The sequence below is a fragment of the Rana temporaria genome, chromosome 1 (assembly GCF_905171775.1).
Source record: "Rana temporaria chromosome 1, aRanTem1.1, whole genome shotgun sequence".
Lineage (NCBI taxonomy): Eukaryota > Metazoa > Chordata > Amphibia > Anura > Ranidae > Rana > Rana temporaria.
In genome coordinates this window covers 40,666,167-40,690,385 of record NC_053489.1, presented here as the reverse complement: position 1 = coordinate 40,690,385, position 24,219 = coordinate 40,666,167, and the positions used below count along the sequence as shown (strand labels likewise).

At 40.6% G+C, this 24,219-nt stretch overlaps 1 protein-coding gene across 2 annotated transcripts in view; it reads left to right on the top strand.

The window, feature by feature from the left end:
- The window catches only part of LIPG (lipase G, endothelial type), a 23,320-nt gene extending 1,439 nt beyond the window's left edge, over positions 1–21,881 (top strand). The window contains exons 2-10 of one of the 2 annotated variants that reach the window (XM_040336899.1): positions 5,064–5,257; positions 6,624–6,803; positions 9,212–9,323; positions 12,463–12,687; positions 13,150–13,392; positions 15,506–15,629; positions 18,471–18,689; positions 19,608–19,712; positions 21,650–21,881. In XM_040336899.1, the coding sequence (XP_040192833.1) occupies positions 5,064–5,257; positions 6,624–6,803; positions 9,212–9,323; positions 12,463–12,687; positions 13,150–13,392; positions 15,506–15,629; positions 18,471–18,689; positions 19,608–19,712; positions 21,650–21,662 (1,415 nt within the window). In that variant the 3' untranslated portion in view covers positions 21,663–21,881. Of the gene's footprint in view, positions 1–5,063; positions 5,258–6,623; positions 6,804–9,211; positions 9,324–12,462; positions 12,688–13,149; positions 13,393–15,505; positions 15,630–18,470; positions 18,690–19,607; positions 19,717–21,649 lie in introns of those variants that run through there. The other variant, XM_040336907.1, reaches the window with a different exon arrangement.
- Positions 21,882–24,219: the final 2,338 nt, after the last annotated feature.

Below are 24,219 nucleotides of genomic sequence, written 5' to 3'. Positions count from 1 at the left end.
CTGTCCTCCTCTAGATGAAGACCTTCTTCTCCTATAGATTAGTATTTAACCCCTTAGTAGCTTTCTGCCCACAAGTACAGTGGTGCCCATTGCCTGAGCTCAGCTACACCATGGCTTCTGGAGGCGCCATTCATCATTGTATACTTCCATCTTTCCTATTATTAGAATTGCTTTATGTGTTGGACTTATTGTAGAGCTTTTCTACTTCTTCCATAATATATATAAAGTGTTAGTGTAGGAAGGATCTCATTCTTGGCTTGCCCTGAGGTTCTTGCAGCCCATAGAAGAGAGATCTATTGCTGAGCTGAGTCTCCTGGAGGAGCCATGATAGAGATCTGTTCTCTTCTAGATGATTGCTTTGCTGAACTTTTTGTATTTATTTGTATTAGTTTTTGTGTAGTAACTCATTAGCTTGTCTCTGAGTTGGCTCCTCTGCCCACTGGTAGTGCCCATCGCCTGAGCCATAAATGACATAATAATAAAATACACTCTGTCTTTGGTGCTGTTCTTATTCTATAATTTTTGCCATGGGAATTTTTCATCTATTTGGTAATTCAATGTTGGCTAAAATTGCTGTATGCCCGATAAAAACAACAAACAAACAAGCAACCAATCAGATGAATGCACCCTTTCACCAAAATAAATAAATAGAGAAGTAGAACCTCCCACAAACAGATTCTTATAGAGAGAGAGACATTAATTAGAGAATGACAGTTGGTCTTCATTCATTTGTCTTTTCTCCATTGGAAGGAAGTGCACAACACAAACGCAAGATAATAAATATATATATATATATATAAACATTTTTTTTTTCAAATGCTTCCCTTTGTGATCCACAAGCTCAGACCGAAACCTAAATGGTTGTATTGTCCCTATTTTTTCTTTTTCCTTTCTAATCTTATTTTCTATTTTTTTTGTGTACATGATGATCACAGCACATTTTAATGCCTAATAATAAAATAATTACTATATATTTATTATTATTGCTTTTTTATATATATATATATATATATATATTATTATTAGATATCTTATTATTATTATTATTATTAGATATCTAATTATTATTATTATTATTATTATTAGATATCTAATTATTATTATTATTATTATTAGATATCTAATTATTATTATTATTATTATTAGATATCTAATTATTATTATTATTATTATTATTATTATTAGATATCTAATTATTATTTATTATTATTAGATATCTAATTATTATTATTATTAGATATCTAATTATTATTATTATTATTATTAGATATCTAATTATTATTATTATTATTAGATATCTAATTATTATTATTATTATTATTATTATTAGATATCTAATTATTATTTATTATTATTAGATATCTAATTATTATTATTATTATTATTAGATATCTAATTATTATTATTATTATTATTATTAGATATCTAATTATTATTATTATTATTATTATTATTAGATATCTTATTATTATTATTATTAGATATCTAATTATTATTATTATTATTATTAGATATCTAATTATTATTATTATTATTATTAGATATCTAATTATTATTATTATTATTATTAGATATCTAATTATTATTATTATTATTAGATATCTAATTATTATTATTATTATTAGATATCTAATTATTATTATTATTATTAGATATCTAATTATTATTATTGATTTAATTATTCTTTTAATAATAATAATATTATTCTTATTTTACATAATTATATAGTTTATTATTTATTATTAATATTATTATTTATATAATATTATTATGTAATATTATTTAATAAAAACAATATTATTATTATTTTTTATAATAATAATATTATTATTGCTTTTTTTAAATGTTTTTATTTATTACTTTGTGTTTTACATAATAATTATAGATTATTGCTGTTTTTATAATATTATAAAAACAGCAATAATCTATAACTATTATGTAAAATAAAAAGTAATAAATAAAAACATTTAAAAAAAGCATTATTATTATTATTATTATTATTATTATTATTATAAAAAAATATTATTAGTAATAATATTGTTTTTATATATTAATATTGCATAATAATAATATTATAATAAAAACAATAATATATAATTATTATGTAAGATAATAAAAACATTTAAAGTAATAATATTTTATTATTTATAAAAGAATAATAAAATCAATAATAATAATTTTATATATATTATTAAATAATAGTATTATTATCATTGCTTTTTTTTTTTTATGTTTTTATTACTTTTTTATATTGCATAATAATTATATATTATTGCTTTTTTATATAATTTAATAATAGAAGCAATAATATATATTTTTAATTGTACTTATTATGTAAAACAAAAAAAATGGTATAGATTTAAAAAAAAAAAAAAGCAATAATAATATTTTTATTTTTTGGTGTGTGTGTGTGTGTGGGACAAGCATACATTTTACCAAACGAGTCTCTTGGTCTCCAGCTTGTCAACATTTATTCCCCCCCCCCACCCCATCTTTTAAATACCAGCGTATATTCGTTGAAAGCATTTTGTTACAGGTGCAACAAGAACAGATTAGGCGCAGTCGTTCCATTGTTGCAGTTTTCCAGGCAGATGTCTCATTATGCAAAATGCTACTCTACTTGGAATGAACATATTGCAAGCTCCATTCCCTGGCGTATTCTGTCGGTGGCTCAGATGTCTCAAAGAGCTCTGCGTTATTTAATAATCTCACAGACCCCCCCCCCATATTGTACCAAAAAAAATCCTAATTGGGCTGCTTGCATGCAGTTAGTGGCATTTCTCTAAGGCTCACCATTGGGAAGCTTTTTATTCATCTTTTTTTGTACATCAAAAATTATTATTAATAATAATAATAATTATATAAAAATATTATTTAATAATACAAATATTATTATTGTTTTTTATTATGTATTAATATATAAAAACAATATTATAAAAATATTATTATTATTACTTAAAATATATATATATATATATATATATATATATATATATATATATATATATATATATATATATATATATATATATAATTTTTTTTCTGTTTACATTTTTCACACACTTTACTCCCATTTCCTCTTTAACACTCTGTGTATGAAATTTGTTTTTTAATTAACTTTTCAGAGTCTTCAAATGCTACAAACGTGTCTCTGTTTCATTAGGCTGATTTAATAACTGGTTTTGTCAAGCTGAATTGTTTTGAGAGCAAATAGACCATTGGGGTTCTCACGGGTTGCGTTCGGTAATTACTGGTTCTTTTGTTTCCGCCTGCAGTGAACTTGATCATGCGGGTGTGTCAGAAGCATGCTGCAACTTTGCATTTGACTTGGACTTCAAATGATGCTTCAAAGATACTTGCCACGTTTTGTAGTATCTATATTGGCCTCAAGAGGGTAGTGTGGTATTTGTTTTTTTTTAGATGATGATCCCTATTGGATTATTGTGCTATTTGCTGCAAATTGTCTAGTTCTGGGTTTGTCTGCATAGTTTAATTTCATGGTCACTCTACCACAAAAAAATAATTGTATGCTACGCTGGGAGAGCAGTGCAGGCTGACTTTTTTTTTTTTTTTTTTTTTAAATGTCATGGTCACCCTGCCACGGTTAAACAATTGCATGCTACCAAGAAGACCATGCACGCTCTTTATCAGTTATTCCCAAAATGTATCAATCTTGCCAGCTGTCATGGGAAAGCTTAGGGCCAGATTCACAGAAGAGATACGACGGCGTATCTCCTGATACGCCGTCGTATCTCTGTGATCTGCCCGTCCTAACTATGCGGCTGATTCATAGAATCAGTTACGCATAGATAGCCCTAAGATCCGACAGGTGTAATTGACTTACACCGTCGGATCTTAGGATGCAATTCTAGGCCGGCCGCTAGGTGGCGATTCCATTGCGGTCGGCGTAGAATATGCAAATGACTAGTTACTGCGATCCACGAAGATCCGCGCGTTCGTCGCAATCTCGTACGTTGTTGCTCGTCGTTTTTTCCCGTCGCAAAGTTACACCAGCTTTAACATGGCTTATCTTTAGAACAGCCATGTTAAAGTATGGCCGTCGTTCCCGCGTCAAATTTCAATTTTTTTTTTTTTTTTTTTTGCGTAAGACGTCCGGGAATATGAAATGCCATAACGCACGTCGCAGTTAAAAAAAAAACGTCGGAATTTCGCGCAAAGCACGTCGGGAAATTTTAACACGGAGCATGCGCAGAACGTTCGGCGCGGGAACACGCCTAATTTAAATGGTGCCCGCCCAATTTGAATTAGGGGGGCTTGCGCCAAGCGGATTTACGTTACACCACCGCAAGTTTACAGGTAAGAGCTTTGTGAATCAGGCACTTACGCTGTAAACCTGCGGCGGTGTAACGTAAATCGGATACGTTACACCGCGGGGGAGCAACGTAAATGTACCTGAATCTGGCCCTTAGTGTGTGCAATGTTACAATGCGTGTTTGAATACTCCATACATCCTTGGCAACAAAAAAAAAAATGGAATGTTTTTTCCTAGACGGGAATCCTCAAAAAAATGTGTGAAGACCTTTTTAATTATTATTTTTTATAAAATATTTTATTAGGATTTATTATTAACATTTTTATTTTACATATATATATATCTAATATTACACATACATACACACATTTTTAAATAATAATAAAATATATATTATATATATATATTTTTTTTAATAATAATAATAAATATATATATAATATATATATATATATATATATATATATATATATATATATATATATATATATATATATATATATATATATATATATATCTCAATTTAGTTATACAGTTGTTCGTCACCTTGGGTACTTGAGGGCATTGGATGAAGAGCAGTAACCATTTACATGCAGTCCTAAAGCTTTTGCCATTAGTTTCCCCCCCTCCCTCCCTCCTTTTTGGAGTGTAAGCTCATAAGCCAGGCCTGACTATTTCTATTGTATTATATGCATTGCCTTCCTTTTTTTAGTTATAAAGTGCCGTGCAAACTGTTGGCACTATATAAATCCTGTAGAATAACTGACATTTCTTTGTTTGCTGCTTGCAGATGACACAATTGCCAACTTACTGAAAGAGGATAATGAGGATTTGGCTGCCAAAAAACCCCATGTCCTGTTTAATGCCCACTTCTCTACCAATCCTGACGAAGGTTGTTACCTGGATCCGGGGAATGACGAGTGCCTGCAGAACTGCAATTACAACACCTCTGCTAAGACCTTCATTGTTATCCATGGGTGGACTGTGAGTATCTACTTTCTGTGAACAGCATGTTGCTTACATTGGTGGGAAGCATGTTCCTTACATTGGTGGCCAGTGAGAAGAATGTTCCCTACATTGGTGGCCAGTGGGAAGCACGCTCCTTACGTTGGCGGCCAGTGGGAAGCACGCTCCTTACGTTGGCGGCCAGTGGGAAGCACGCTCCTTACGTTGGCCAGTGGGAAGCACGCTCCTTACGTTGGCGGCCAGTGGGAAGCACGCTCCTTACGTTGGCGGCCAGTGGGAAGCACGCTCCTTACGTTGGCGGCCAGTGGGAAGCACGCTCCTTACGTTGGCGGCCAGTGGGAAGCACGCTCCTTACGTTGGCGGTCAGTGGGAAGCACGCTCCTTACGTTGGCGGTCAGTGGGAGGCACGCTCCTTACGTTGGCGGTCAGTGGGAGGCACGTTCTTAAGGTTGGCGGCCAGTGGGAAGCACGCTCCTTACGTTGGCGGCCAGTGGGAAGCACGCTCCTTACGTTGACGGTCAGTGGGAGGCACGCTCCTTACGTTGGCGGCCAGTGGGAAGCACGCTCCTTACGTTGGCGGCCAGTGGGAAGCACGCTCCTTACGTTGGCGGCCAGTGGGAAGCACGCTCCTTACGTTGGCGGCCAGTGGGAAGCACGCTCCTTACGTTGGCGGCCAGTGGGAAGCACGGTCCCCATACAGTAGTGCAAAAAATCATTGTTGTCAGCGGTTGCTTCTCTGAGAGAAAGAAATTGCTCAAGGAACCCCTTGCAACCTTTGGAAGAACCCTAAGGTTTCATGGAATCCTTGTTGAGAGACTGGTTTAGACCTTCACATAGGCAGCGATTAGAGGTCTCATCATTGGACAAAGTCAACAATACACCCAAACTTATTTACCTGGATATCCTTGCAGACCCTCTTGTTTGGGTCTGTCTATATTTTAGGCCTTTTAACATTTTATTAACCTGTCCCTCTTATGCAATGTGTGATTCTCCCACAACTGTGATTTTCCAGCTGCTGGAGGATGTGGTGAAAGGTAATTGATTGGAAAAGGTTTGGTGACTATGAAAGTAAATTGTCAGTGCATAAGAAGACCTTTTTCAGTTTGGGTCAATCACAGGGATGTAATGAGGGCCACGGAGCAAGTTGGGATATATTTCTGGTCCAATGTGCAATGCAAAGCAGTCCTTCCAAGTTGTTTGAACTGTATTTATTAGGCTGGATTCACACCTATGGCATTTTTAGTGCTTTTTGCATTTTGCAGATTTGCACTACAGAACGCGTTCCATCGTGTGTAGCCTCTTCCTGTTCAGTTGGTGTTTCATTACTGTAGGATGTAGAGACTTTCGCCACCTTTCGCTAATTCTCCATGTTTTCCTTCTTCAGATGAGTGGGCTCTTCGAGAACTGGTTGCTCAAGCTGGTTTCGGCTCTTCAAGAGAGAGAACCATACGCCAACATCATTGTGGTGGACTGGATGTTCCTTGCCCATCAGTTGTACCCCGATGCTGTTAATAACACAAAGTTTGTTGGGAGCGAGACTGCCAGACTGATGGACTGGTTACAGGTAACTTTCCTTTGGTGTAAAAGTCCCATCATGGCCAGCGTTTGTGTCTCATTGGGAAATGTTCCTGCAACAGCAAGTTAAACAAAATCTCCCAAAGGAAGGGTTAATGCCAGGGATGTATCTTGGCCTAGGCCGACAAGGCCTAGGCCTAGGGCGGCACTTTGCGGGGGGCGGCACGGCCGGGCACCAAAGCCGCCCCCTGCACGAAAAAAAGACCCCCGATCCGTCCTTTTATTCGGCTCCCGCCTTCCAGGTCCCTCATAAATTTAGCCCCCAGCGCGGCGGCCTGTAGCGTGGTACTTGGCCAGGGGGAGGGAGCGACTGACGCAGTGACGCCCACATTAAACGGCCGGTGATTGGCCAGACTGGGTGCATGTCATACCAGAGGTGCTAGAGGAAGGGGTACAGACCTAAACAGAGGTGGGGGGGGGGGGGTACAGAGATAAACAGAGGTGCGGGGAGGGTACAGAGGTCACATTAGTCCCTACCCTCAAGGAGCTTACAATCTAAAGTCCCTAACTCGCATTCATACATACACATGGTAAGGGCAACAATTTAGACAGGAGCCAACTGGATTGATTGATGTAAGTATGGAGTGAATGGTGCGTGAGTGTGCTAATGTACAGAGAGGAAGAGGTGGAGCTCTAACAGGAAAAGGTGGAGCCTAAAGTGGAAGGGGTGTGGTTTACAGATGATAGGGCGTGTCTTAAACAGAAAGGGGTGGGTAATATTTAAATTAGGGGGCGCATGAGTTTAGTCAGGCCTAGGGCAGCACAAAACCTAAATACACCTCTGGTTAATGCCCCATACACACGATCGGACTTAACAATGGTCCAACGTACGTGTTTTATCGGACAATCCGACCGTGTGTATTCTCCATCGGCCAATTGTCAGTTTAACGGACAAATGTTTGCGGTGCATGCTCAAACTTTCCGACAACAAATGTCCGATGGAGGATCACTTGATCGTGTGTACACCAGTCCATCGGACTAAAGTACAAACACGCATGCTCAGAACTAAGGATGAGCTCCGGCGTGTTCGCATAGAACACGTGCGGAGCCTGCCAGGAAGTCGGCACCCGCACTGCGCTAATCACAGCCAGGCAGAAATTTCCCGATCCTCGGCTGCAGAGATCGGGAAATGTCTGCCTGGCTGTGATTAGTGCAGAGCGGGTGCCGTCTTCCTGGCGGGCTCGGCACGTGTTCTATGCGAACATGCCGGAGCTCATCCTTACTCAGAACCAATGCTAAACATCAGACGGTAATGGCAGAAGTTGCCCAAAGGGTGGCGGTAAAGAGCTGAAAAACCATGTGATTTGGTGAATGTTGGCTGAAAAAGTTCTTCTGTGTGTATGCAGAACAAGTTCACGGCCAACGCCCCTTCGGACAAAAATCCATGGAAAAGGCCGATGGAAGTCTGATCGTGTGTTGGAGGCTTTAGACCATTGTAACTGGAACAAGATTTCCTTTTACCTCCCTGGAGTGTAAATGTGTACTATGAAAGGGCAAAAGGAAAATTGGGGTCCCTCAGAAAATGTTGATTGGGTCCCCCGAACTGTTCTCTTGGAGTGAAATCCTGGACTTGGATTTCAGTCGCTTCACTTGCACTCCTTTCATCATTCAACTAAGTTGCCTTGAGCAGCTGGTTCCATTTGTCCCTTGGAAAGGTCACCATGATGCCCTCAGGGCTCCTGCTCTCCTGTATATTTTTAACCTTCTATTCTTTTCCTGTTTTAAGCAGAGGTAACAAATTAGGGGAGTGCTGGGCACATTGGATATAGCTTTCAAAGGAGACCCTTCAGTTGTTTGCAGTAGGCCCAAAACGCTCTGTAATGTCATCAATATTTTATGTTAAAGTGGAGTTCCACCCATAAATATAACATTACATCAGTAGTTTTAAAAAAATGTCATTAGTCCTTTACGAATTATTTTTTTTTTTTAAGATGCCTTCAAAGTGTTGTTGCTAGGCAGAATAGTTAATCTTCCCACTTCCTGCACCTAGGTGCTTAATGCACCGCACAGACTCCTGAGAATGTAGTGGGTGTAACTTTCCAGGAATCTGTGCACTCCCCAGTCTCAAAGAATCATGTGACTTGGACAGCACAGGTGCTGAAACCTGATCTGACACTGCTTGTGCAGCACTGAGCATGTGCGAGATCTGCAAGGCTGAAATCCAGGAAGTTATACAGTCTGGCTTCATGATGCCCACACTTAAGATGGCCCCAGTCAATTTCTATTTTATAAAGTGTCTAAATGCTGTAACAACCTAACAAAACGGACCTTAGTTTACAGACTAACTTTACTAGAATACATTAAGCTTGTGTATTACAGGGGTATTTATATTTAAAAAGTGAAATTGTGGCCGGAACTCCGCTTTAAGTGTATTTATTAGTTTCTCTATCTTTATAGGAAAAAGCTAATTTGTCCCTCCAAAATGTCCATCTCATTGGGTACAGTCTTGGGGCGCATGTTGCTGGGTTTTCTGGTAACTACGTGAATGGAACAATTGGACGTATTACAGGTACAGTAAAACCTTGGTTTGAGAGCATTTTGCAAGACGAGAAAATGATTTTTTTTTTTTATATTTTTTATATTTGACTTGATATAAGTAGTGTCATGTCACAACTGCGTATAAAAGATGAGAGGCGCCTCTAAGTGTAGCAATATGGTTTCATTTAATAAAGGTACAACATTTAACAAAATATTGCTACACTTAGAGGCGCCTCTCTTCTCTTTTATACTCCTGAGCTCCTGATGGATTTTCATTCTGATCCCCTTGGGGAGGCTTCCATTTGTGGATGGACATTTTATGGTTACACAGCCAGGTCACAATTCTTCAATCTTTAAATGGACTATAAACTGAGGACTTAAATGGTTGTGGATCGAATCATTCGAATTTCGATTATTTCTTATAGAGAAATTTGCTTTGATATACAAGTGCTTTGGATTACAAGCATGTTTCTGGAACGAATTATGCTCGCAATCCAAGGTTTTACTTTGATCGGAAATACTCAAGGGTTTCCGAGTTCAGCCGGGCTGTCCAGAGTATTTCCAAGGCTCTCCGGCGCCCCCCCCCCCCACCTCTGGCCACATGCGGTATTCCATGCCAGAGAAGTCAATGCAGAACAAATTATTTACGTTTCCATTGACTTCTATGGGGAAACTCGCTTTGATATGCAAGTGCTCTGGATTACGAGCTTTCTCCTGGAACGGATTATGCTCGTAATCCAAGGTTCCACTGTATATGATCTATGTCGAGCTTCTTCATAACTTTTACATAAACATAGTCTCTCCTGCCTCGCAGGTAACAGTAATGCTTGTATTATTAGACTAGCAGACCTAAAATTCAAGTTCAGATAATGAGCACATGTCAATGATACAGATGTCTCTCTAAAAATTAGGCACAATTAAACTTTCTAAATTAGAAGATCCTCAGTGTTTGAGTTTGGTCAACCTACATAGCTCCCAACTGTCCCTGATTTGGAACAATGTCCCTCTGTCCCTCTTTCCTCCTGATTTGTTCCTCATTTTGGTCTGATATATGTAGTTGTATACAAAAAAATGCACTTTTTATTTTTCAAAAAGTGTTTCCCAGTGCTAAATCTTTCATCCTAAATCTAAATTGCTGCATTTGTATATTTTCAAAAGCCAATATAAAGGAATAGTAGTGGTAAAAAAAAAAACACAAATGTTACTTTAAGTAAATAAGTTACTTTAAAAAAAAAAAAAAGGCAGCTTGTATTAATCCCCTACAAGCCAGATGCTGACGATGTTTAGAAAATGTGCTACCGTCAGGAACGGAGCCAATTTATAAATTTTACGTTGTTTTAATCCTTATTGTAATTTTAAGCTTAATGGCCACCTTAAACAGATTTAACTTACTCCTGAAGAATGAAATCTCTTGTGGGAAAGTAAATTGTTCAGATCATTTTCAAGTATTAGTTGTCAGACAATTTAAAATATTTTTCTGCATAAAAATCCTAACTCTAGGGAACTGCAGGTCTAGGAGTGTAGATGTACTTCTAATTATCTGATCTCCCACTCCCCGTAGAAGTTGCCTCCGGAAGTGGGACTGTTCCTTGGCATCCTCATGTCTAGTGCATTGACCCCACATTAGTCTTGATGTCAGGACCTTAAACAGCAGGAGCATGGGGGGGGGGGGGGGGGGGGGGGGGGTGTACGAAGCAGTGATCTGCTCTTCCCTTAGTCCAGGGGTATCCAAACTTTCTAAACAAAGGGCCAGTTGTCCTTTACCTTGAAGGGGCGGGGTGGGCAGACTATGACCATTGGTAGTAGAAAATGCCCCGGCACCAGTGGAAGTAAACAATGCCCCATCATTGGTTTTAATATGAGGAATGGGTACCTATTGCTGGTCAGTGGATGGAATGGTGCCCCCGTCATTGCTGGTCAGTGGATGGAATGATGCCCAAGGGCTGGATAAATTCAAGAAAAGGGCCACAGCTTGGAGGCTACTGCCCTAGACCTAAATGAGCAAATCTCAAGTTTTCCACAAATTCGGTTTTGGGTTTTCAAACAAGCTAACTCTTGATGCTGCAGCAAGTTCTCCCTAAGAACCTCTCCCATAGTGCAAATGACAACACTCCTATCCGTGTGTTATTCCGATTGGCTTTCTCAGCTGATTGATGTGATTTAATTTGGCTACTAAGGATGAGCTTCGAGTTCGAGTCGAACTCATGTTCGACTCGAACATTGCCTGTTCGCCGAACAGCGAACAATTTGGGGTGTTCGCGGCAAATTAGAAAAGTCGCAGAACACCCTGGAAAAGTCTATGGGGGGAAATCTAAAGTGCTAATTTTAAAGGCTTATATGCAAGTTATTGTCATAAAAAGTGTTTGGGGACCTGGGTCCTGCCCCAGGGGACATGTATCATTGCAATTTTTTTTTTTTTTTAAAAACAGCCGTTTTTTCGGGAGCAGTGATTTTAATAATGCTTAAAGTGAAACAATAAAAGTGTTATTCCTTTAAATTTCGTATCTAGGGGGTGTGTAAAGTATGCCTGTAAAGCAGCGCTTGTTTCCTGTGCTTCGAACTGTCCCTGCACAAAGTGTAATTTCTGAAGGATAAAAAGTCATTTAAAATCACTGCTCTCGAAAAAACTTTTTTTTGCATTGATACATGTCCCCAGGGGCAGGACCCGGGTCCCCCAACACTTTTTGGGACAATAACTTGCATATTGGCCTTTAAAATTAGCACTTTAGATTTCAAACGTTCGAGTCCCATAGACTTTAATGGGGTTCTAAAGTTCACACAAACCTTTGGTCTGTTCGCAGGTTCTGGTGCAAACCGAATGGGGGGGGGGTGTTTGGCTCATCCCTATTGGCTTTTTCATCTGCACCACTGAAGAGCTGACAGGGGTAAGCTTAGCTAAAAGAATGAAATGAGGCCTTGATTGCCTTGAGTTAAAGACAAACATCTAGGACGAGTGTGATTTCCGACCTTCTCGAGCGATCTTTGCATCTTTATAGTTACATACAGTTGTGACTCCTAAGAACACAGCTGAAAATACAGGAAGCCAGTCTGCAATGGATTGTTTAAGGCTGTAGATAAATACTAGCAGCTCTAGTTTATGTACCTTGTATAGTAGAGACGTTTGCTTAAAAGGTCAAATGAATCACCAATTATCTTGTTTTCTTTCCCAGGTTTGGACCCAGCAGGCCCAATGTTTGAAGGGGTTGAAGCCCACAAACGTCTTTCCCCTGATGATGCAGATTTTGTCGATGTTCTTCACACGTATACGAGAGAAGCATTGGGTGTCAGCATTGGCATCCAGATGCCAATTGGCCATATCGATATCTACCCCAATGGTGGAGACTTTCAGCCAGGCTGTGGCTTAACTGATGTCCTTGGGGCAATTGCTTATGGCAGTAAGTTTTAAGTCTTATTAGCCAATTCTGAATGGAGTTCTGTAACAATAAATTATTATTATTATTATTATTTTTTTTTCAATGCATTAAAGTGGAAGTAAACCCTTCAATTTGATAGTTACAAAAACAGTTAACATTCCCGGCATGCCGGAAATGCTAGCTGTCACATTTGTTTGTGCTCTCAACCAAACTGCCAAACCATCCAATGGCTGGTTTTATAACAGGTCACATGTAGAGCATCATGGCAGTTGCAGATTAAACAGAGGTCAAGATGGCCGCTACCTTGGCTGAAAACGATAGGAGGGTTTACTTCCACTTTAACTCTGCTTTGGGCTCCACCCACACAATGACATCCCTGTTTCTACACCAGAGTCTATCTTTAACCTATCAGCTTGCCATTCATTAAAACCCAGAGTTTTGACATTGGGTTGAAATTTTAATCTGTATTTTGGTGTGCTCCAGGTATTGGTGAAGCGGTGAAGTGTGAACATGAGAGGTCAGTCCATCTGTTTGTGGACTCCCTCATCAATAAAGACCAGGAGAGCTTTGCGTTCCAGTGTACAGACTCCAATCGCTTCAAGAAGGGAATCTGCCTGAGCTGCCGCAAGAACCGCTGCAACGCCATCGGCTACAACGCTAGGAAGAGCACCAGCAAGAGGAACAGCAAAATGTACCTGAAAACAAGGGCTCAGATGCCTTACAAAGGTATGTCGCTATAAGTAAATTTCATTTGCATCTTCCTCTAGAGTTCATGCTCTCGGTTTTACCCCCAAAAGAAGACCTTTGCTGTTAAAGCTCGAAACGCGTCAAAGTTTTATAGTACCAGTTTATTATATTGTCATATGAACTCATACGACTGCATTTATCTACGGTAATTGCTGGCGTATAAGACGGCCCGGCATATAAGACGACCCCCTAATTTTAAGTTTTAAATGTTGGTTTTAAGGTATACTCGCTGTATAAGATGACTCTCTTTCGACCAGTCTGTCAGCCTGCTGGATGTGTCTCACAGTATACCGCGCTGAGCCAATCACGGCGAACGATGCATTCTATTAATGAATACAAAGCCTGCTTGGATTGGCAGAGGCTGTTACATCATCAGCCCGCGCCTGCTCGGATTGGCAGAGGTTGTTCCTCCAATCCGAGCAGGCTCTGTATTCATTAATAGAATACATCACTCGCTGGGATTGGCTCAGCGGTGTATACTGTATGTATGCAGTATTACCGCACATTCAGGGAGGGCTGACATCCAGCATCCGGCGTATAAGACGACCCCAGCTTTTTGGACTTTTTTTTTTTTTTTTTCGTTTTTTGTGTGTAAAAGGTTGTCTTGTACGTCGGAAAATACGGTATATGCACATGTTGTTGTTTTTTTTTTTTATAAATGCTATCATGGAGCTCATGTCTTGATCCAATTAGATGTCTCCTCCGTGACGTACTTTTCTCAAAAAATAATATATTTTTATACTTTTGACTATCATCATTTATTGCTGCAATCCAAAGCCCCTTGGTGTACCCTTTCCAACCTTAATGTTGCTATAAGCAGTGACCCGATTCTCCAAAAGCCTAAAATGGTCAGCCCCCAAGAAGGGTCTCTGCACCCAGTCCAGACTTGTATTGTTGTAGTGACATTGCACTTCATAATAAAGTTTAGAAACTGGGTTGCCAATATCTAGGGAGGCAACCACTTTTTTTTGGGTTGGCATTGGCAGAGGAACCAGAATAACAGTCTCCCATCCAATAACATGTGGACTCCTCCCCCAAAATGCACATCTTCCACTTCCTTTCTGTTGTGAAACCTGAACCATATGAATACCTTAAGGTTGGGGTGTATGAGTGAGTGAGAGACCTGTAAAGCGCAACACATGCGAACTGAATCGCCTCTGGGCGCTGTATCCATTTCATGGGTAAGGAACCCCTTGACCTCAGAAGAGATGGGTTTTAATCTTTCTCCTGAAGGCCAAGTGGTCCGGTTCTAGTCGGATGCTGGTTGGTAGGGCATTCCACAGGCGAGGTCCCTGGACTGCAAATCTTCGATCTCCTTTGGACTTGTATCTGGCCTTGAGTATCTGGAGGAGGTTTTGATTGGTGGATCGCAGAATGCGATTGGGGTTATGGGCTTTTATTTTTCCGCATAGATATTGGGGGGCGTTGCCTTGAATACACTTATGTATTAGACAGAGTGCCTTGAAAGTGATTCTGTCTTTTACTGGCAACCAATGAAGGGATCTCAGTGAAGGTGAGATTGATTCCCATGTTTTTTTTCCCAGTCACTAGTCGAGCGGCCGTATTTTGAACGACTTGCAGACGAGTGATTTGGTATTTGGGGAGTCCTAGATAGAGGGCATTTGCGTAGTCGAGTCTGGAATTGATGATTGTTCCCACCACGACTTGCAATGTCCTCTTTCGGGATAAAGGGCGTGAGTCTGCGTAGTAGGCGCAGCAGATGGTGGGATCCGCTGACTACTGACCCTATTTGTGCATCCATTGTCATGTAGGTATCGAAAATGACTCCGAGACTTTTGACTTTGGTGCCTGTTTCATCTTCCCTTTTATAATGGCTGAAGGTGAACTTGTGTGTCCAAGGGAAGTAGCTGTAATCCATGACAGGAAAATGTAAAGGGGCTTCTTCAGGGATGCAAGGAATAGGTTTGAGACCTTGCAGCAGAGAATTAAAGTGGTGCATTAAAAATGGATTTTCAATTGGGAAATTCGTTTTGGCTTGTCCGTGTCTAATCCAGCTTTGTGTTGGACCTCTACTTAACAGGACCATCTGACTTGGCTATTTATCTAACATCTCGTCTCTTTTGTTTTGCAGTTTTCCATTACCAATTGAAGATGCACATATTTGACTACAAGAAGCAAGACTCATCTACAGAACCCACTTTCACTGTCAAACTTTATGGAACAGTAAATGACTCTACCGCTCTGTCTTTGACTGTGTAAGTGTTGTGCCTACCTGATTGACTTGACATAAACTCGTTTGTTATAAAATGTATTTTTAGAGGCTCTGATAGGTAGATTCACAAAGAGTTAGGCTGGCTTATCTACAGATAAGCCGACCTAACTCTGAATCTAAGCCGACCTATGTTTAAGTGTATTCTCTAACAGAGATACACTTAAACATATCTAAGATAGGACGGCGCAAGCCGTCCTATCTTAGATTGCAATGTTTTGGCTTACCGCTAGGTGGCGCTTACATTGCGGCCGGCCTAGATTATGTAAATGAGGGGATTCACGAGCGTACGCCGGGTCGCATTACGTTGTTTCCGTAAGGGTTACACCGCCTAAAGTTATTCCACCTCATAGGTGGAATAACAATGTTAAGTATGGCCGCCGCGAGGTTCGAATTTTTTGCGTCGTTTGCGTAAGTCGTCCGCGAATCGGGATTTACGTTGTTTACGTCCGTGTCAAAATCAATAGGCCCGTACAGCGTACTTAGCCGCAATGCGCACTGGGAAATGTAGTCGCCCGGCGCATGCGCAGTACACAAAAACGTCAAACGTGAGGTCAAGCCTCATTCCCATACAACACGCCCCCCTCCTAGTCATTTGAATTAGGCGTGCTTACGCCCGCTCGTTTTAGGCTACCCTGCCGAAAATTAACAGGTAAGTGGTTTGAGAATCACTAATAGCCTAAATAATTTACGGCGGTGTAGCCTAAAAAGACTAGGCTAGGCTGTCCTAATTTTAGGCCAGGGTACGTGAATCTACCCATTCGTTTGTATGCAATCGGCTTGACCCTCGGTTAAGAGTGAGACTTGTATTATCCTATTTTGAACATTTCTGCTACTTGGGAACAAAATATGTTTTACCAGACTTAGATTTATATAATTTTGCCCATGATCTGGGTGTCCTGCCTCTTCCTTGTATACATTACATGCATAACTGGTAAAGGCCCCAGCTAACTGAGCACTTTGCACATTGGCCCAACAAGGGTTACTCTTATGGTGACTATTTTATTTACAGAGCAATCATAAATACTATGCATTTAACTGTCCTTCCTAATGGTTCTCTTATCCACATGCTCTGGCGATGCCCAAAGCTTCATCGTTATTGGGGGGGTGAGAAAAATTAACATATAAGCATAGAGGTACACCCCAAAGGTTTGGTAAAATATGGTCATGTTGGATAGATCCTAGTAATCAATTATATGATGGTTTACCTAGTGGAGAGGAGTGAGATAGAGGAGATAGATGGGAGTAAAGAGTAGAAGAGAAGAAATTAGTACGTAAAAAGATAATTTGATACTGCATAGAGGAAGCTGCCATAGTTTAATGATCGACATTAGTGGTGAATAACTTGTTGAGTAAAATGTATACTTTTTTTTTATAATGTTTTGTTTATTATATGCCAAGTTATTTTAGTACGAGAGGTGCAAGGGTTATCGTGTGTGTGTGTGTGTGTGTGTGTGTGTGTGTGTGTTTGTGTTTTTTTTTTTTTTCTTGGTACTTCATGGATTAATTTGACATATTTGTATGTATGTATGTTTAACCACTTAAGGACCGGACCAATATGCTGCTAAATGACCCAAGGGGTTTTTACAATTCGGCACTGCGTCGCTTTAACAGACAATTGCGCAGTCGTGCGACGTGGTTCCCAAACAAAATTTGCATCCTTTTCTTCCCACAAATAGAGCTTTCTTTTGGTGATATTTGATCGCCTCTGCGATTTATTTTTTATTTTTTGCGCTATATACAAAAATAAAGCGACATTTAAAAAAAAAAAATCAATATTTTTTACTTTTTGTTATAAGAAAAATTAAATAAACTAAATTTTAGTCAAACATTTAGGCCAAAATTTATTCAGCCACATGTCTTTAGTAAAAAAAAATTGCAATAAAAAAAAAATGGCTACCTAGCGGGAACAGCGCCACTAATACAGCGATCAGAAAAATGATCGCTTAGTGACACTGGCAATAGGGAGTGAAAGGGTTAACTAGGGCGGTGATCAAGGAGTTAAAACTTTATATGGGGGGGGGTACGGGGGCTACCCTGGACCTAACACTAACTGCCTGTCACACTGAAACTAAATGCAGTGATCAGTACATATATGATCACTGCATTCAGTGACACTGTGACAGGGGGGTGTGATCGCAAGGGGTTAAATGTACCTGCGTGTACTGGTGTCAGTGTAGTGTTGTGCAGACTCACTGTGTGATGTGATCTCTCCTCAGCGGCGGTTGAAAATACCGCCAAGAGGAGAGATCACTTCCCTCTTCCTGTGTTTACACAGGAGGAGGAAGTGACACGCAGGGGGAGCACGCGGATTGGCTAAGAGCGATCCCGACAAAAACAAACAGCCGCCCCCTCATCCCGGATCGCTCGGACAGCCACGGGAACCGCCGCATGTACCCACGTCTAGGCAGGGACGTACAGGTATGACAATGTGCCTGTCCGTGCCATTCTGCCAACGTAAATGTACATGCGGCGGTCCGCAAGTGGTTAATAATAATTAAAAAAAAAAATTTGATTTGAAAATAAAAAAACTGTCCTTCCTGGCTAACATGCCTGTAAAACTCTTTAGAAGCACACCAGTAATCCTGATGTTGGCTCAACACTGTACTTTCCAATTGGCCAATAAGGTCATATGTTCTAGTGATGGGCCAATGAGAATGTGGAAAACTTTTCATACTTTTTGTGCCTTGCATTTCATGACTCCTAAGGTGCTTGAGAAAGCATAGAAAGGTTTATCCCTAAGGTAACCTGGAACTAGCGGGTGTATTTGGGCAGTAGATGTCTGAAGTTGATGTTTCTTTGACAATGAATACTTTTCATGTTTTAGGCCTGAGACGATTGGCTACAACTTCACGAATACATTCTTGGTTTACACTGAAGAAAACATTGGTGACCTGATGACTATGAAGCTAACCTGGGAAGGAACCAAGCAACGCTGGTATTCCTGGTGGAGCTCTCTGCAGAATTACTGGTCGTCGTCCAACAACGGTGATCAGGAGCTGCATGTCCGCCGTATCCGCGTGAAGTCTGGAGAAACGCAGCAGAAGTAAGTTTAGGCCTATTTTTATCAGTGTGTGTGTGTGAAAATTAAACGTTTTGACTTTTAAGTTGTTGAGTCATTTGTTGCACATTCCAGTCAATTCCATTATTCATTCTTGTAATGGAATGACCCGTGACAAACAGAGACTTTGGAAGGTTGAGGGGTACTCCTGTGCCAGCGTCACTAATAACTCTTGTGTCTAGGGTCACCTTGTGTCCCTTTTTGGGCATAGGGTGAATGAGAAATATTAATTAGAAATTACATGAGATGGGACATTACTGATAGTTCATATTGCAGGATCTTGAGATATTGCAAGGTGTTGGTTTATTCTGACCCTACCGGTCAATAGTGACTCATTTCTCTGTGTAGACTGTTGACATGCTAATTGAGTCTGCTTCTGAAAGACCTCTCATTGTGTGATGCTGCTTTGTGTGAATTCTATTGACATAAGATGTGGAATGGAACTTGTCAAGCTGTATGCGGAGACAGAACGTCTGTCTAAGATGTGGAATGTGACTTCTCAGGTGTATTGAAGCCCCAGTGTGTGATGAGGGGGGTGGAGAGTCTCTTTGTTCCTTTCATGCTTGAACTGTATAAAACCCTGAGACCGTACCATTAAAGATAGCTTTCATTTGAAACCAGAATAGAGCTGTGTGTCTCGTGTCTGGGGGGAATTCTTATGGGTCGTGTTCGTTTGCCTGATTGTGGAGTGTCGATAAGCTGTCTTGGGTGGAATGGAATATCGTGAACGGATTTAACCCCTGTCCCATTTGGGGTTCAGTTACAATTCTCTTACAAAATAATGGGCTGCCAGAACCAAAGCTATTTTGTTAATGCAAGTCAATTGTTTATAATCTTCTTCCCTTTTATCAAAACCTCACCATTCACCAAATATATGAAAATGTTCTAAATTTTATGTTTTAGGTTCACTTTTTGTCTAAACGATCTTCATGCAAGTCGCATAGCTCCTGGTGGTGAACTGGTCTTTACGAAATGTAAAGATGGCTGGGAAGTGAAGCCACGAAAACGGTAAGAAATTAACCCAGCTATTCGTTTATGTGGTTTGGAAGAATGGTTTCTGGAAATGTTTGATCCAAGTACAGACACGTACAATACTGAGGGGGCACATGGATAACCTGAGGCTACCTTGGTATAAGCAACAACATTTACTTAAAAAAAAAAAAACTTGATTAATGGTGTGCTGATTTTTAAGCATTCTCTGACAAAGCTGTCAATCTGAAGATTTGAAGATGACATTACTCTTCAAACGCTGCTGAATTCCTGATTTTGGAATGTTAACTAGTAGTAGTCACTTTTCTGCCGTTTGGCGTATAGACTGACTTTAGTTCTTCCAAACTTGATGTTTTAAATGCTAACATTTGCGCGTTTTTATATAGATGAAATGCTCTGGAATCTTATAGACCCATGCCTGGGCACCCTGGTTGAAAAAAGGCTTTGTTAACCAAAGAGATTCTCCTTTTCTATCAGTGGACAAGAGAAACCCTTACACTGAAGGGTCTAAGGCAGGGGTCTTTAAACTTTCTAAACAAAGGGCCAGTTTACCATCCTTCAGACTTTAGGAGGGCCACTGGGAATATTTTTTTTTTTTTTTCTGGCATCAGTGGGAGTACACAGTATTGCATCTTTGATATCGGGGTGGGGGTGAGGCATTCCGCCCCATTGTTGATGTCAGTGGACCGAATAGTGTCTCGTTTTAGTCAGATGAATAGTGCCCCAAGGGCCGAATAAAGGAAAGCAAAGGGCTGTATCTGCCCCGCAGGCTGCAGTTTGGAGAACCGGAGTAGTAGATTGTCACATTCATCTGGAGTTGCTATATACTGTACCATGACCATAGGCATGCGCACAGGGTGTGCCAGGTGTGTCCAGGCACACCCTAATCACCCTGTGCAGCACAAATTCCCCCTACTGCCCTAGCTCCTCCCCTTCTCCCTACAGCTCTTCTGGCTTCCCTTCTCTCCTCTATAGCCGGATGTTGCTGTGGGGATGTTTTAGTGGGGGAAGGGGCCGGTAAGTATGTAATTTACTGGCCCCTTCCCTTTTCTGAATGAAGATCATGAGTGATCGGTAGTGTGTGTGTTTTGAGCTTTGGGGCGCACACCCTAATGCAATGGGCTGCGCACACCTATGACCATGACCTGTATAAATGAGAACCTTTACTGCTTACAGCTCGTTCTGCACCACATCTGTGCAACCTAGTCTGCCCTAATTTGTGCTATCATTTGTTTGCATGTGCTATAAGCCATACTCCCTAGTCATCTCTCGCCTCGATTACTGCAACTCCCTCCTCATTGGCTTACCTCTGCATACTCTAACCCCCCCCCTTCAGTCCATCATGAATGCTGCTGCCAGACTCATCCACCTTACCAACCGCTCTGTGTCTGCTACTCCTCTCTGTCAATCCCTCCACTGGCTTCCGCCCACCCAACAAATTAAATTCAAACTACTAACAATTACCTAAAAAGCCATCCACAACTCTGCCCCCAGTTACATCACTGACCTAGTCTGTAAATACCAACCTAATGGTTCTCTTCGTTCTTCTCAAGACCTCCTGCTCCCATGCTCGTCTCCAGGACTTTTCCAGAGCCTCTCTAAGCCTATGGAACTCCTTACCCCAATCTCTCCATCTATCTCCTTCTCGATTTAGCTTTTAGAGGATCCCTGAAAACCCTCCTCTTCAGAGAAGCCTACCCTACCCACACCTAACAACTGTATTTTCATTTGAGTCCATATGATCATCCCCCACAGCTAACTACCCTTTGTTCCACTTGACCCTCCCTTCTAGATTGTAAACTCTAACGAGCAGGGCCCTCCTGTATTTAATTGTATTGTGACTGTACTGCCTACCCTGATTTAAAGCGCTGCGAAAACAATTGGCGCTATATAAATCCTGTATAATAAATAAATTAAAAAAAAATACCTCCTAACCATGGCTTTTGTTCCTCTAGGGTGAGTTTATGATTCCATACACCCCTAACGTGAACGTCGCGCTCAACAATGGATGATTGTTACAACTGGACCCCAAACTGGAAAAGTTCTAAAGCACTGAAGATTATGCTGCTCTTTTTATTTATCAAGAAAAGGTCTAAAAGACTATTCCACAACGTATCACCAGTTTGGCTGTGGGTTCGCCTTCAAGAGGATTCCAACAGCAACTTTGATGGCCCTTTTTTTTTTCTTGTCATTTTAAAGGGCTTTAATTATGTTGTACTCTTTAAATATCCTATCATGAAGACTTTCAAGAAAGGTTTACAGTTTCATCCAACCCATTGGTTACCTAATGTATTGAAAGGTGGAGATGTGAAACTCGTTGAGGGATGTCTTAGCTGCTGCTGTTTTTTGAAAAACTCAAAATGTTCACTGGGGCCAAAGTAATCCCTTTGCCACTGATCCTTCGTTCACACAACCCTCCGATCGTTTTGTATGTCAGATTTATATATTTTTATATGGTGTAAAAGTCTGTGCATCAGGTGCAATCACACTTATTTATGAAATGTTGTATGATCCGTATTTTTGTGAAGATCCAGCATCAGTATTTCATCAGAAGGGTCAAGCAGCAGTAAAAGCCAGCCACGTGGTAGTTCTGTCCCTACCATGTCCATTGATTCAAGTTAATCTTTACTTAAACAAAGACAGAAGAACTAAGGCCCCTTTCACATTGAGGCGTTTTTCATGCGGTACAGCGCTAAAAATAGCGCTGCTATACCGCATGAAAAAACCTGCCCTGTAGTGTTCAATGTGAAAGCCCGAAGGCTTTCACACTGAAGCGGTGCGCTAGCAGGAGCGCTCCAAAAGTCCTGCTAGCCGCATCTTTACGGTATAGGAGCGATGTGTTCACCGCTCCTATACCTATACCTATACCTATACCGCGCCTTCCCATTGAAATCAATGGGAAAGCGCGGTATTAACCCTTTTTCGGCCGCTAGCGGGGGTTAAAACCTCACCGCTAGCGCCCGAATATCGCGGTAAATACGACGGTATAGCCGCGCTACAAATAGCGCGGCTATACCGTCACCGCGGCTCCACGACTAAATGTGAAAGAGGTCTAAGGGCGTTCAACCTTATTCAATGAAGAGCTTATTCTTTAATGGTATTTTTTGTATGCTATAAAAGGTGTTTTTTGTTTATTCCTGTAATAACCGTTAATCTGCCAGTAGATCCATTAGATAATAGATCCTTTAGCAGGTTCCTAAATGGTTCCTTTTAACAGGGTGAAAGCTTTGCTTGATGTGCAGTAAAATTGCATAGCAGCATTGTCACCTTCTCTGAACTTTCGAGCGTTAAGAACGCGGTGATGTACAATACTATGACGAGGCGAGAAAAGGAAGTTCTATGCTTCCGAGCAATGCGTTGCATTGTTTCTGAGCATGCTTGTTTTTTTTTTTCCCGTCAGAATTCCATACAGACAAATGGATTTTCCGATAGGAATTTTTTCCGTCGGGAAAATTGAGAACCTGGCCTCTATCTGAGGCCCCGTACACACGACCGGTTTTCTCGGCAGAATCCAGCAAGAAAATCGATGGGAGACGTATTCTGACGAGAAAACCGGTCGTGTGTACACTTTTCGGCGAGAAACCCATCGGGAAACTCGTCGAGCCAAAAAGAGAGCATGTTCTCTATTTCCTCGTTGGGCAATGGGGAAATTTGGCTCGACAAGTTTTTTGACAGCCGAACGAGAAACTCGACGAGAAAAACAATGTGTTTTCCTCGTCGAGTTTCTTGGTCGTGTGTATGGGGCCTAAGTCCGTCAGAAATTCCGACGGAATAAGTCAGATGGGGCATACACACGGTCGGAATATCCAATGAAAAGCTCCTATCTGACTTTTTCCATCGGAAGTTCTGACTCTGTGTGCGCGGCATTAATCTTTCTTTCCATCATTCTTCAGAGAGAATTTAACAGGCCGTGTGGAGGCATTGTATTGTCCCCTCACCACCCATGTTTTTTTTTTTTTTTTACCACCTAATTGCCAAACTATCACACCGCAACCTGGTGCCTTGCATGCAGATGCCAGGGTGGTCTGAATGGGTTTTGCTTGGTGGGTGTTATGCCCACAGAAAGCGATGGTGTGTAATTTCTGCTGCAGCCACGGCATGTGTACATCCCCAGCCACTTCCTCTGTAGCTAAAGGGGTAGTAGTTTAGGGTTTTTCTTTTGGGGGGGCTTGAACCATGTTTTAAGCACCCCTATTAGTGCTACGTTTTTGTTCCAATCCCTGAAGCTGACACTCTTGCTGGGCATCTCAACCTGTCCAAGGAAGTGGTATAATGGGTATACTGGCAATATCAAAAGGTAATAAAGCGGTTACAGGGGGACTTGGGCAAAAACAAAAAAAAGACTGCATCCTGTGCCATTTTTGCCCACTTGAAGCTTCCAATCAGAATCTAGGTAGCTGGACTGATTTGAGAACTGGAACTTTAGAACAAGAGCTTTTTATTGCATAAGGCTGATTGTTAAAGCGGGGGTTCACCCTAAAATACAACTTTCTACCATGCCATTCAGCATACTAGCGTGAGCTAC